Source organism: Gadus morhua, chromosome 2 (assembly GCF_902167405.1).
Source record: "Gadus morhua chromosome 2, gadMor3.0, whole genome shotgun sequence".
NCBI classification, from domain to species: domain Eukaryota; kingdom Metazoa; phylum Chordata; class Actinopteri; order Gadiformes; family Gadidae; genus Gadus; species Gadus morhua.
In genome coordinates, this window is record NC_044049.1 from 16,227,139 (window position 1) to 16,241,901 (window position 14,763).

The 14,763-nt window shown below is 43.3% G+C and overlaps 1 protein-coding gene across 1 annotated transcript; it reads left to right on the top strand.

Moving 5' to 3' along the window:
* The first annotated feature begins 1,453 nt into the window (after positions 1 to 1,453).
* si:ch211-256e16.3 (kelch-like protein diablo) lies at positions 1,454 to 12,211 on the top strand. Its single transcript, XM_030345801.1, has 12 exons — positions 1,454 to 1,559; positions 5,105 to 5,387; positions 5,615 to 5,749; positions 6,541 to 6,732; positions 7,050 to 7,193; positions 7,851 to 8,037; positions 8,847 to 8,993; positions 9,464 to 9,592; positions 9,982 to 10,158; positions 10,582 to 10,728; positions 10,921 to 11,086; positions 11,370 to 12,211. The coding sequence occupies exons 2-12, from the start codon at positions 5,124 to 5,126 to the stop codon at positions 11,521 to 11,523; spliced, it is 1,842 nt and encodes a 613-aa protein (XP_030201661.1). The 5' UTR covers positions 1,454 to 1,559; positions 5,105 to 5,123; the 3' UTR covers positions 11,524 to 12,211.
* The last annotated feature ends 2,552 nt before the right edge of the window (positions 12,212 to 14,763 follow it).

Genomic DNA, 14,763 nt, shown 5'->3' on the forward strand with positions numbered 1-14,763 from the left:
TTATTATTTGATAGCAAAGAACATCGACAACTAGGAGTGTATCTTCAAACTGGGTCAGCACTATGTTCCCACAGCCCAATGGTCCCGCAGCCCAATGGTCCCACATTTCTAAGGATTCCTTTTCAATGAAAATTTTGTAAATTAGGCCCTAGTGCTCCCACAGCCCCACAGCCTCAAAATGAGGTCTTGCGTTCCTTATATTTCCCTTCAACTCATGCCCTATCCTCTCACAAGATTTTGTGGAAGCACTTTATAGTAAATTAATGTGTATTTTTTCCGTCAATATTTGGTGAAAAGCATAGCAGACAGACAGGGTTAGGGGTAACCCTAGCTCAATTTCAACAAGATGTTTTTGGCTCAAATGAGGCAGGATCCAACGGTGCCAGTGAAATTTGGGAACATAAGAACTAATTTTTTAAAAAAAACTTTTAAATGTGGGAACATAGGGCTGTGGGAACATAGGCACCCTCCCGACTAGCCAATGACAAATGGGAACGCTATAAGTGCTGCAAACCAGGAAACTACATTCTCGCTAGAGCAGGTCGGACGTACCGGTGTACCATACAAATGGATACCTTTACGTTCCCGTTTGTCTTTGTGATGTGTCATGTCATTGGTTAGTCATTGTTATTGATAGCTACATAAGCTAGGGACTGCAGATGGAAATGAGCTTTTAGCTATAATCTGGTACAGGCCATTTTTTCAATATCATCCGACTGCAGATACAAATGGGCGTAAAACGCCCCCCCGGCGTTCTCGTGTGGTGGGCGTTCTCGTTTACGCAGGCTGGAACGCCCCGTTCTTCTTCGTCGATCTAGTAGTATGGGCAGCAAAGAACTGACGTTAGCGCCCCCTTCTTCTTCGATCTCGTAATACGGGTACGTTAGCCAGCTAGGCCTACAGAATGTTAACTTACATTTATGTGTCGGATCTCGGCCCAAACTTTGCATCAAACTTGATGCAACACGATCATTACAGGGAGGCTCCATGATCTCATGCTCATTATCTTCTGGGTTAGTATAGGTAGGGTATTAGGTATAAGTGATAGGTATAGAGGTATAGAGCTGGTTTACCAGTACACAACGTTTAAAACTGAGTAAACACTAGTAAACCATACGTCACCAACTGGGAAACTCTGTTATCAAAACCTGGCCCTAGTGGCCGAACGGAAATATAACCATAAGAGTGTCATGGGGTATCGTTCACGAGTACTTTCCGACATCGCAAACGTTTTCCCCATAATTCACAGCGATGTGAACGAGCTAAAGATCTGTTTGAAACCTAGAAACCTAAATTAAAAGAAAAACAATTGATTTTTTTTTTTTACATACTTTTTATTAAATGGTGGTCATTTCAGATTATCTATGTCATAACAAATAAAACAAGCGTTTAGGAGTAATTTAAAAGTTTGCGTAAACGTTTATCCAAGTACGACTGGGTAAAGGTGGGCGGAGTTGAAAGACGTGTATTTAACGTGCCCTCGCATTTACGTGTCTGCTGTGCGACTTTGTAGAGTGTTTTGATTTTGACAGAGGTGTGAACAGGGTTATGCGTTACAGGTAGGTTGTATTGAATGCTATTCGAATTCTCACTAGAATAATTCCCATCACGCGGTATTAGTGAGACAGATACGTTTTTTGATTGACAGCCAAGATATGTCGTTAAGGAATAACGATGCTTTGCATGGCTAACTTTACATCTCTTTTCAAATCCACAGTTGGTAGTTTATATGCAGGCTACGTGTTACCTGGTCTTTTTGTTTCTGCATTGTTTTATCTTGTTAGCTGAATGAGATGCTGGTGGCTGGTAGACTTAGGCCTATCTCTTTAGGTTTAATGTTTCATTATTGCATGAATGCAAAAAAAGATTGCTTATTGTAATTCAGGAGCGTTGCTAGCAAATGAAAACATTCGGGGCTGTAGCCCAGAAGTTAAGAGTCCTTTTTAAAACGGTGCTAGACATTTGAACATCGGGCTGATGAACATGCAATTGCAACGTAATTTGAGAAGGAAAAGAAAGACCAATCGTCATGTCTGACTCACGTCGGGGAAGGCCTACTGAGTAGGTTAATGTTTATAGGGAAGTGCAACGCACACACCAGCAGCCAAAATGAGACATTAGAAAAGCCTGTAGCCAAGTAGTCATGCGCCTATACCCGATGTCAATGGGACCGGGTTCAATTCACTCTGCGTGTCTCCTGAATCTGTGCAAACTAGAGCATGGCACTAAACCGCAATATCGACGTGGTGCGCTATGCATAGAGAATACAATTTGCAACATTATGCAACAAATGATTCTAAATTTGCCCATAAATCAGATTTTTGCAGGTTTCACTGGCTACAATATTGCATCTGTCAGTTGTCAAATTTGCTGAACAAAATGTTAAACTTCAATAATTGTTCATGGTCAACTTGTGTAGTCCATTTATTTAAGCTCTCTAAAGCATAACCATACAGGTCGCCACATCGACGGGAACACGGCACACGCAAAGTACGGAATCAGACGTTCAAAACCGTCTGCATGAATCACCAGTCTTAAAGGATAACTCCGGTTTAAAATGGATCTGGGATATGTTTAAGATGATAACGAGATGGGATGTTCGTTTGGGAGCACAAAAGCGCTTGTAAACACATTCTTAAATAGGCTGTTTTTAGCCGATTCTACCAAAACGCTATAAACTGGGAACCATGGGGGCATCTTGTCATGGTAAAAACGAAATCGTTATTTTAAACAACTTAAAAGGCTAGAAGTAGCCCGACACTTCTTTGATAGTATAATATGGGTCTTAAAATATAAAACGAGTCATTGAGAACTTTGTAAGTCACGTTGATAGGTTTTCAATGTAGTGAGTCCCCGGGACCCACAGGCGGCGAGTTGGGTGGGTCCCTGAGAAATTCAATGGGTCCCGACTCCCGAGTCGACTCCCCAGTTTAAAAAATGGGTTTCTTTTTTATTATTGTTCTATTTCTTAAATTAAATTAATAGTGTTAAACTCCTTGATGGTGGTATGATATGGTTAGAGCTGGAGTACTCAACCGTTCATGTTTAACACTAGAAACGCCTGGCCATTTTTACTTACTCCTAGCGCCGCAAGAGGGGTCAAATGACCCCTAAGTCATTTTAATAAGAGGCTGTGCATTTGCACATAATGATCACTAGGTGGCGCCAATGAGCTATTACCGCGTGAGCGCCACATTTGTGTGTGTGTGTGTGTCACAAGCCTAGTCCTCACGATTTTGTCATAAATGTACATATATTCAATCAGAAGGATTGCAAAAAAATCCTGTTTGATTTGCTCATTCGACACGAATGAGCACAGCATCGAGCAGTGGAAACGTGGGTTTATTTACTATGAAGTTCGTATTTTTAATTGTTGAAATGAAATCAGCGGTGACGAGCTAGTTGTTTTGGTAGCGGCTAAATTAGCATGTCGCGATACTTTGTACAGGGGATCACGTCTGCGCCAAGTAGATGCGCAGAGGGTTGAAACAGCGCTTGTCCGATCTGCTCACAAGAAGGTTTCTTTGGCCAGTTACTGTGATTAAACACGAGTTGTTTAATGTTCACAATGTATCGTTTTTCATGGGAAAAATGAGATGCGTCCCCGGGACGCATGGATAGTGAGTTTAGTGCGTCCTTTCAGATGTTAATGCGTCAGGGACGCAGGACGCGTACCTAGCAACATCACTGCACAGATTGTTTATTAAAAAGTGCATTTTATACACACAATACCATCAGTAGATCACCCGTCGATGCCATTTTGTTTTCAAGACTCGTTAAGTAGATTGACGAACACAGAGGTGTGTTGCTGACGGATGTCACAATCTCTGTTCGTCAATCTACTTCTAATCTACTATCGAGTCTTGAAAACAAAATGGCGTGGATGCGTGGAGTCATGTCCGAAGTAGTTGTTCATAAAGTGTAGGCAAGGTTATACATTTTTAAAATGGTGTATTTGTATTGCAATAAACATAAATCCATCCTTTTTTATGGTTGACGGGGAGAATTTATATCCTAGATTATAATTGTTTTATCTTAGGTTGAACAGAACAATCAGTGTAAGAGTGTTGGCCAACATAATAATCTAAATAAACAAGAACCTGGATTCGGGGATTCAGTCTGTATCTGGGGGTCGAGACAGACGAACAGCAAAACACCCATGGAAACAAAGGTGTTTATATGGTTGCAAGCTAGAAACATACAGGGCTCACAAACATTTGTACAGAGACTATCAACTTCAAGAAGACAAAGTTCACCCAAGGGTACTTTTAATTTCAAAAGCAACACGGCCAAGTCGGCGTCTGATTTGCAGGCTTCTTTTTCTTTCAGTTCACGCTATTCCTGAAAAGCTTGCCCAACGTTTACTCATGTCTGGCCTCTGTCGGTCAGTCTCCCTTTTCCCTTCTGTTCCTCCGACATTGGGTTCCTCTGTCTCTTTTTAGTCGGCTGATCTATGATGAATGTAACAATCCCTTAGTTACTTGTGTTTATATCGAGCCGGTTCCGTGTTTGGGGGTCTGTGCCGTAAAGCAATTAGTTACTTCGCGAGACTCCCGCGAGAGTGGGCGGCGGGTCGCCGGCAGAAGCGTATTCCTTTTCTCCGCCAAGATGCACAAGGGTGAGTCGAAACAACGAACAATCGGACAAAAATGTATAATAGAACCATCGCAATGACTCTATATTATAGTTATATTAAGGTAAAAGCGGCAAGGATGAGAGTTATATTAAGGTAAATCAAGCCAAAAAAGTTGCATAGTTCCCCTTTCACTCGTGTCTGATCTCTTTTCTGGTCCATTCTTCTTTTGTTCCACCGACAGTCGCCTCTTGGGTCCCTTATCAGTCGATTGATCCATGATGAATGCAACAATTGCCTCGCAACTGGCTGTTTATATCCAGCTGGTGCCATGTTTGGGTGTGTGTCTGTGCCGTAAAGCATTTTCGAAACTACAATCTGACTACATTCTCGAGGCGCGATTGGATACTGGGGCTATTCCCAAGAGATCCGTGGCTAAAGCTTCGAATGCGCAGGTCTAACGATGCGCCTGTTGTAAGTCATGGACACGAATTACGATCATTAATATACCTTCCTTACTCTACATTACAGGTTCGTCTAGAAAGTAGACATGGCAGCAATTGTTCCATTAAATGCCAACGCTGCGTCGTCAACGGTTGCAGATGTAACATTTGAAGAGGAAAACGACATTCATCAAGCCAATGCGGAGTGTGAAGACTTTATGTTTGTGGAAGCGACTCATCCCGACAAAGTCCTGCAGGGCCTAAACGGCATCCGTCTTAATAATGCATTCTGTGATGTCACGCTGTGTTGTGGTGGACAGGAGTTCCCATGCCATCGCATTGTATTGGCGGCAATAAGCACCTACTTTCAGGTAAACGCAACTCCCAAACTATAGGCGTCCAAAAAACGACATGCAGCAAATGTCGTCAAAATGTCTCCCCTACTCAAACTGGCCTATAATTAAAGTGAGTTTGTGTGTTTTTTGACAGCTTTGCCAAGAGCGATACAACCCTTTTCTACTAGTCTCGACAACCCATTGCTATGGCCACAATTTATTTTAAAACGACAACAAAATAAGTTTCACCTTTTTGTCTTTAGGCAATGTTCTCTGTCGATTTGATAGAGTCCCGACAGGAAAGGGTAGCCCTCAATGGGTTGGAGCCACAGATGATTGGCATGTTGGTGAGCTACGCCTACACATCAAAGGTCTTCATCTCCAAAGCAAACGTTCAGGTAGTGTAAACTTCGGGGGACGGTGTCTCGCTCAGTTTGTTTACATGCACACATTTGTTTGTTTAAGGCTGAATAATCATGCACAGACGTTAGGTATTCGTATATATGCATTGCATGCTCACATGGCCACAAAGTCATGTTGTTAGAGCCAGTTTCGGTTCGATGTAATGTTTGATTTAATAATATACAAGATGGTTTTGGCTTGGTTATTTGAGTTAATTGTTTTATCTGTTTTCATTTAGTAAAAACATATTTAGCATTTGACATGTTGGGGATGCCGTATTTGGGTTAATGAAGCACACCTGTATTTATTTAGGAGAGGAGCCACAGGTGAATAGATGGACGGGAAAACGTACAGTTGTTTTTTTTTAATGAATGTCGTGACTTATTTTGCGATGATCAAAAATGTGCATGTTCTTTCGGGATTGTGGGTTTTAGACATGATCCCTGCCTTTTATTTTTTAATAAAAAGGAGCGAGCGTGTCTAAATCCCGAAAGAACGTGCATATCTTTGATTAACAGCAAAATAAGCCATGATACATGTCAATATTGTTTTGAAAATTGTATTTACATGACAAAAGTGCATCGATTGAGTTGTTCATTCATCGATCATCAGTTGTTCAGTCATATCAAATCCAGTAATCAAACTTCAATGGTTGCACAACAAACAATTTCAACAATTACCTTCACCCGACTTGTATGTAAACATCGTCTCTTTTTTCACTGTCTCTGAAATAGCTTTGATCCTAATAAAAAAGAAAGCATGTCATATCAAACATCATATGCTATAGGGACTGCTAGCAGCCGCCAACTTGCTAGACATCATGCCTGTCCGGGAGGCGTGCTGTCGTTTCATGGAGCGCCAGATGGATGAGACCAACTGTGTGGGCATCCACTGTTTTGCTGAGGCCCACTCCTGTCAAACGCTGGAGAAACGCAGCATGGAATACATCTTGGCAAACTTCAAAACTGTCTACCAGCAGGTACTTTTGTACCGGATCTGTGTGTGCTATCATGTGGGGGTGTGCCAGCTGTGATGTAACACAGAGACTGTTGAATCTTCTAGAGGTTGTTGAGTGTTTTTTATTCCTAATTACCTCATCCTTGAGCAAAGGGCCTGCCCTCTCCCCTCCTGCCAAATTCCTCTTCAATGTATCACAGTCCTTTGGACAAAGTAAAAAAAAAAAAAAAGATTCTATCTTTATTTGTCACAGCTTGTCGTCTCTGAGCAGAACATCAACCTGGGACTGTTGAAGTAACATTGAGTTGCGGTCCTTGATGTGTTTCTGCCCTAACACAGGAAGAGTTCCTGTCTCTATGTCTGGACAAATTGACGCAGATCATAGCCAGCGATCAGCTCAACGTTCCTCAAGAGGAGATGGTGTTTGAGGCGGCCATGTTGTGGCTCAACAAATGTAGCAGCCGTAAACAGAGCTTTGATAAGGTCAGTAATTGAAATGGTGTTTATTTGTTCCCTGAAACGAGGGCTAAATGGCTGCCAAGCCTACTCTTGAGATGGGAACTCTTTCCAGGTTAATATTGTTATCTTTGCACACAAATGATTGACGTCTTTGGCTCATTGGTTTGAGCGTGGCATAATCTGGGCCATATGCCATGGGCCTTCAGCAGCAGTCATTAGCAGCGCCATAAACCTTTGACAATGGCCTTGGTGTGTAATCGTTAAGTCTGCAAGCCCATGATCCATCCTGGCTCACTCAATGATTATCCATTTCTCACACCCTTTAACTCTTACCTGTAGTATAGTAGCAAGTAAAATATGACGCACAAAAGACTTCTAACATACAAATGTAGGAGAAAATACACATATACAGAGAAGTACCCATACCAATAAATGTATACACAAAAGGCATGCATGCCCATAAAGTGGTTGTGTGCGCAATTATTAAATATTGAAGGTTGCGATACTCCACATTGAAAATGGAACTATTGCACATAGGATAAGGTGGGGCGAGTTATGCAAAGTCCAACGAGTGATGTCCCACCCCCCCCTTACTGATAGGGGGAGGAATTGGTAAGATGCCTACTAGTACTGGATGTGGGACCTAACGCATCCCTCCCTCCCTCTGTCTTGGCGGTGAAGGTGCTGGAGCACATCCGCCTTCCCCTCATCAGTCCCTACTACCTGCACGACGTCATTGAGTCCCTGGACGTGGTGAGGGAGGACCAGGGCTGCCAGAGGCTCATCTCTGAGGCCAAGGACTACCTGCTGCTCCAGGACCGCCGCGGGGAGCTGCAGTGCCCGCGCACCCGGCCCCGCAGCTCCACAGGTGGGCCATGGGTGGGTGGGTGGGTGGGTGGGTGGGTGGTTGTGCTCTACAAAGAGACCCCTAGGGTGACCCACAGAGGCGCCCATGTAGGACAAACGCTGGTGTCGCTCTTAACTATGGGCCTGCTACTTGTTTGTGCCAGTGCACAGGTAGCTGGCTGGCAAAGATAAGTCTGCCTTGGTACACAACGGTAGCAGACCCATTATGAGTGGTGTATACAAAAGACGCCTCTTGGATGTACTGATAAAGATTTTAATTCCATTTCAAGTGCATATTTCTTTGTAAGGCCTAAAAAAATTTTTTGTTTGGTTCCGGTTTCCGACCGACCCTGTCAATTTATGTGCGACCCAAATTATTTTATGAGCTTTATAAAAAAAAATAATAAAAAAAAAAAAAATTTTTTTTTTTTTTTGATGCAAACTATAATTACGTTTTGGTGCAGCACCTCTTCATTCTGTACAAGGATGAGCGAATTTTCTCGTTTTTAAATGAAAACAACCTACCTATCATTCGCTGCCGCTGGAAAAAATAAAATAAAAAAATAAAATAAATTCCCTACCTACCCATGACCTCAACTGACCACCAACAGGAACCAAACTTTTTTTTTTTTTAGGCCTAATCGTATTTTATGCTTTTAGAATGTAAAACAATTAAAGTATACACCTCACCCACAATACACCCACAACATTACAAATTAAATGAATGCTACTAGCCCATCCTTGCTAAATCCACTGAATGACGAACCAAGCCCGCAGGTGGCACACTTCTCGCTTACGGCTCGCGCCGCTGCGCTGTCCCTATGGCAACAGGGATGGTGGAGGTGATCATAACGGTGGGTGGGGAGGACGACAAGGTGGTGCTGCGCAGCGTGGAGACCTACGATCCCATCTTGAACCAGTGGAAGAACCTGGCCCTCCTGCCGTTCGCCATCAGCAAGCACGGCCTCGTCGTGTCGGGTGAGAGCGTGCCGTGCGCACTATTCATCCGGTAGTCTTTAAAACGAGGATAATGGAAGGGGCGGTTGTGTTTCTATGTTTTGTTTCTCGGTGACCTTCTCCTCAATTAAATGAACAAAGAAAATGTATTTTCTTTAACATACGGTTAGAGGGACATCATCCACGTTCAAATTAAGATAATTTTTTTTTCTCCAGGCATAAATATTTATATTTAGCATAGGCAAACTGACATGATCGCCTCCTTAAAAACAACCAAAGATAAAACCATGATGCTCCCAAATTAACTTTAAATGTTTTACCTGGCGGAGCGGACTAATATACCGGCCAAGCAGTTGGGTTGACCCAGAATTGTTTCACCTGCCAACTGATCAAATCTCTCCACCATTGGTGGCAGGTGTTCGTTTTGTTGCCCAGTGTTTCCCTCCCCGTCTGTGCTCCGTCTTACCCATTACCTCTGTGCGGCGCTGCAGGCTCCACCATGTACCTTGCGGGCGGCGAGTTCCCTGATGGCTCAGCCAGCCGCGAGATGTGGCGCTACGACTCTTGCTTCGACTCGTGGCTGGAGATGGCGCACATGAATGTAGCTCGCTCTGAACTAGGTGAGGCCACGGCCGCCACCCAGATTCAAGACGGCATCATCTCATACAAGGACATCTTGCTGTGGAGGGTATTTAACCTTCCAAAGGACAGAATGACACCGACGCATTTGATCCAAAGAAGTCCTAATGCTATTGGGAAATCAGCTGAAATCCAAACAGAGACTCACTACTCACTTTTCTCTTCAAATCCAATGGCCATGACAATTGCAGTCCATTCAGCTGTCACCTACTGGCATTTCCTCCCATACCACCACCACCTAACATAAAAATAACAATTGAAACTGAGGAAGGGGTGTGGTTGAAAGCTAAATGGCGACACCTGCTGTTGGGAATGTGTAATGACAGCGTTTTAGAATAGTCTTGACGGCTTTCACTTCCCTTGCCTCCAGGCCTGGTGATGCTTGACGGCTTCTTGTTTGCGATGGGCGGCTGGGAGGGGCGTTCGCGTCTGGACTCGATGGAGTGTTACAACCCCCACAACAACACCTGGCAGTTCATGCAGTCTGTGAAGTTGGGAGTCACAAGTCCTGCCGTGGCCGCGCTGGATGGCTTTCTTTATGTCACTGGTAGGACAGGGCTAATACACACAAGTGTAGCCATTTACGGTGAACATGACCTGGTCGGTATGCAATGATCTGGCTCATGTACTGTAGTTGATGATGTCTCATAATGTCAGCATGCTGGTTCCAAACCCAGTAAGGGATTAGTTGAATTTGGATTGCAAAACTAACCTAGAGTAACGCAATTTGTTATTTAGCAGACCCTATTATCCAAAGCTTAAAGCACCCTTGGAAAATCATACTTCAACGATGTCTCACTTTTTTACTTTTGTATGAAATGTGATCCTTTTTTTTTTTTTTAAATGTATGGTTAAACTTTTAAATAGACCGCTTTCTTTTTTTTATGGGTGATCCATATCTGCCACACCTAGGCAAGGGACGTCTGGAGATCTATAATTTGCACTGCTGGTTTATCCTCCTGTGCCCCAGGTGGCGCTGTTCTGGAAGATGGTGACGGAACGGACCTGACCCAGGTGTACAACCCCAAAACGGCTATGTGGACAGAGGTGGCGCCCATGCAGATCGCCCGCTCCGGTTCGGCTGCATGTACTCTGAACGGAAAGATCTACGTCATAGGTAGGAGCCCGGTGGAATAAAATAATGTACAAAAATAAGAATGTTCCATATCGGGAGATTTCTTACACAAACTTGTTTTACTCAATACCGTCGTTTTTATTAATTTATGTGATGAGATGACAGGGACTGAACTTGACAGCGAAAAGCCTCTTAACTCGATGACGTTCTTTGCTTGTCTTCATCGTTTGGCAGGCGGCTGGCACGCGTCCACAGAAAACACGGACAAGGTGGAGTGCTACAACCCCGAGACCAACAAGTGGACCAAGTGCGCCCCCATGAAGGAGCGCCGCTACCGGCCCGGCGTTGCCGTGGTGGAGGCCCACATCTACGTGTTGGGAGGAGAGGAGGGCTGGGACAGGTGAGGCGCTGCTGGGGGGCGGGGCTTTACTTTTTAGTATAAATTCCATCCCATAATTCACACCAGAAGCAGTCTTGGTCGGGTCGCAAGAGCACTGATCCCCACAAAAATGTGAATTGTTTATTTACAAATTTTTACATTGTAATTCTTTTTTTTTAATGTGTTATCCAAATGTGTGGTGCAGTGGGTGGCAAGAATGGACTTCATTTCTTGATCGAATACCAAGAATTTAAAAGCCTTTTTTTTTTTTTTACAAACTAATTTTTTTACCCCCCCACCTCAGGTACCACGACACCATAGAGCGGTACTGCTCCAAGACTGACACGTGGGAGATAGTGGGCGAGATGCCGTCCAGCCGCAGCTGGCTCAGCTGCGTCACCCTGCCACTGCGGAGGGACTTGCCAAGCGAAGACTCCATGGAACTGACCAATACATAATGGTTCTCAGCTGAGGAAGAGGAGGGGGACGAAGAGGAGATACACTTCAAAGCTGTCATTTTAGGGATGAGGGCTATGCTTCATGCGTCTGTTGGACGTGTGACGTAGGCGTGCAGTGCTGCCAGAAACCTAACCGTGGGACACTGAAGATAAGCTTATAGGAATTGGTGGGCCACGTGCTGCGTGTGTCTATGTATTTTCCTTTATTTTTGTTATATATTTTTTTTTTTTATAATTTCCAGTTTTGCTCTTTCAGTAGCAAAAGAAGAACCTGGACTCCCGTTCGACAACAGACAGCACTCGCCACATGAAACCATGGTTACCGTTGTGAAAGGACACGCCAAAACGAGTGTGGGTGATCAGCTATTGTCTGTGCAAAGTGAACGAGGTCTGAATGTCGTATTACGCATGTTCATGCACCTTTTTAGATCTGACTTTCAGCCAACACAGTGTATATTTGTATCCAATTTGAAGATCTAAATGGTTTTTTTTGCGTTGTTTAGCCAAGTTTGAAGTATTTGCTATAGCAGAAGTTGCTCTATGGGCCAAATTAGAGAAATGTGAGTTCATATTTTTGAGGATTGCTTGACTGAAAAAAGGAAAACATTTATGTTCAGAATGTTACGTGTCATGTTTTTTAATGTATTGGGATTTATGTAATTTTAATAAAGATGTTTAATGCATTAAACGGTTATTGTTTTTCAATTAAACATTTTATGATTGATTGCTTAAAATGGGCTAAGCTCAACAAAGCAGGGAATGAAATGGTCCTGTGAGCATTGGATGGGCCTGGCCCTGCCGTAGTACAGACGGTAAATCTTTTCTACACCTTTCAGTATGGGGCTGGTAGAAATGCATGTTGGTCATCATACTTATAAATGCGCTTGAAGGTCATGCATGAATTCAATCCGCAGGGTCTGTAAAACAAGACTAGTTTTAAGGGTACTTCTATAAGAAGTACACTACACTTTATCGTTCTGATTATATTTGGATCACAACCCCATACCGAAACCTGTTGAGCATCATTGGTTGGCATTTTGAGTCCATAATTGTACACTTTTCAGTTAGGAACAGCATAGGGCAGCAAAATGTCTTCTATTAACTACCAACTACAACCAGGTTGATCAAGTCTGAAGAAGACTAGTTATTCTTGGTCCCTTGCGGACAATGGGTAACGATCCATGGAAAAATTATGCTAGCAATATGCATGGTTCATAGCACCAAGGGGCCGACTCATGATGGTGGGCTTGGTAGCAAAGCCAGCCTAAATCTTGCAAGCTCATTTCCAGTTTTGTCTCGAGCAAAGACTTTGGCTATGAGTCTTGGTCACGGTAGTTTGTAACTCCCTTGCATGTCTATAAGAGTGGGAAATTGTTTACCCAATTCAAGAATATCCGATTTCAAATTGCAATACCTGTACTTTCTGGTGTTAGGACACCCTAATTTCACATCAAGGATTAATGAAGCACCCCTAATGGCTCATAGGGGTCCCGACATAGGAAGATGCAGACAGAAACTTCAATGCATACTAAATAAGTACAAGACCAGTATTACAACAAAACAAGTTTGTGTGTGTTTTTACATGGGCAGTAAATCGTTCTCCGAGAGGACAGACCCCCAATGTCTTCAAATCAAAACAATTGGGATATCCAAACACATGAATACCACAAAGTCAACCCTAAATGCAGGGGGCCAGAACCACGAAGCCCAAGCCTGTGCTTACTAGTCTGCGGTTGGAATAGAGTGCTGTGTTTGCAGCCTCCCCATCTCAACCCCCCCCCCCCCCCCCCCCCCCCCCATACCCCGCTGTAGGGAGGAGCAGCAGGAAACAAGATCCTCTTAACAAAACCACTGTAGGGTACCGTTTCATGAATCTCTCTCTCTCACACACACACACACACACACACACACACACACACACACGCACACACACACACACACACACACACACACACACACACACACACACACACACACACACACACACACACACACACACACACACACACAGTCACACAGGAATAGTAAGAGATGTGTTGGATTCGATATCTTGGGTATTATCAAATCTCTGCGGCATAGGTGAGTATATGCTAATGTGCTGCATATACACTCATATATATGTATATATATATAGTATACATATACAATTCATTGCGGTAATAGGCGACACCTTAAAGCAAAAGACAGCTGCCGATGTCGGAAACGCCACGTCAATCATGACCTTCATGATTGACGGCGACACAGACGTCTCTACCAAAGAGTGCGTGATCCTCTACAGCCGCATTTTGCGAAACGGGAGACCGGTCAACAATTTTAATTGTTTAATACTTTAAGTACAAAAAAAGTTTTATTTTGCTTAATGGTTTAGTTCAAAATGTTCAATTTCAGCTCAGTGAAGCACTTTAAACACTTTTTTTTTTTATTTTTTATAATTGTGCTTCAAATAAAGACACGCATTTCTCTACACCTTATTCTTGTTTAAAAATCATTCACATTATATGAAAGTTATGAACAGAGATATAAAGGTGACCTCATGGCGTCTGGAGCCCTGTGAAGTATTGATAAATGTAACGCATTCGTTAGCCCACCCACCCAAAATCACCACCAGCCGTCACTACGCCGGTAAGTGTGTGTGTGTGTGTGTGTGTGTGTGTGTGTGTGTGTGTGTGTGTGTGTGTGTGTGTGTGTGTGTGTGTGTGTGTGTGTGTGTGTGTGTGTGTGTGTGTGTGTGTGTGTGTTGGGGATTCAACTGAATTATGAAGGAAGGAAAGCAGACTGAATGACTGGCTGACTGACTAACCATTTGACCGACCGATCGATTGATTGGTGGAAATTGTATGAGCAGCAGTAGGGCTACACCACACTGTCATCAATACTGTGTTTACGATCGGCAGAATGTACACAGGCTCAGTGAAGGTCTATAGAGAGTGGTAGTGTAGGGGGAAATGTTCTCCTGCTGTAAAGCACCCACACATCTCATGCGATTTGTAGTATTCTAGCTGCCAGAATAAGCGGGATCATCTCATGCTCCATAGTTTGGTCTCCATAGATCCAAGTCTCACCTTCATAGTCCATAGCCTTCACATGTCAGGGCAACATTAATTTGTTAATTATCTTGATTTACTTATATGCTTCCTATTCAAGTTTACCATTAAATCAATGAAACATTATTGTGTGTGTGTGTGTGTGTGTGTGTGTGTGTGTGTCTGTCTGTGTGAGTTTATCAATGTGTGTGTGTGT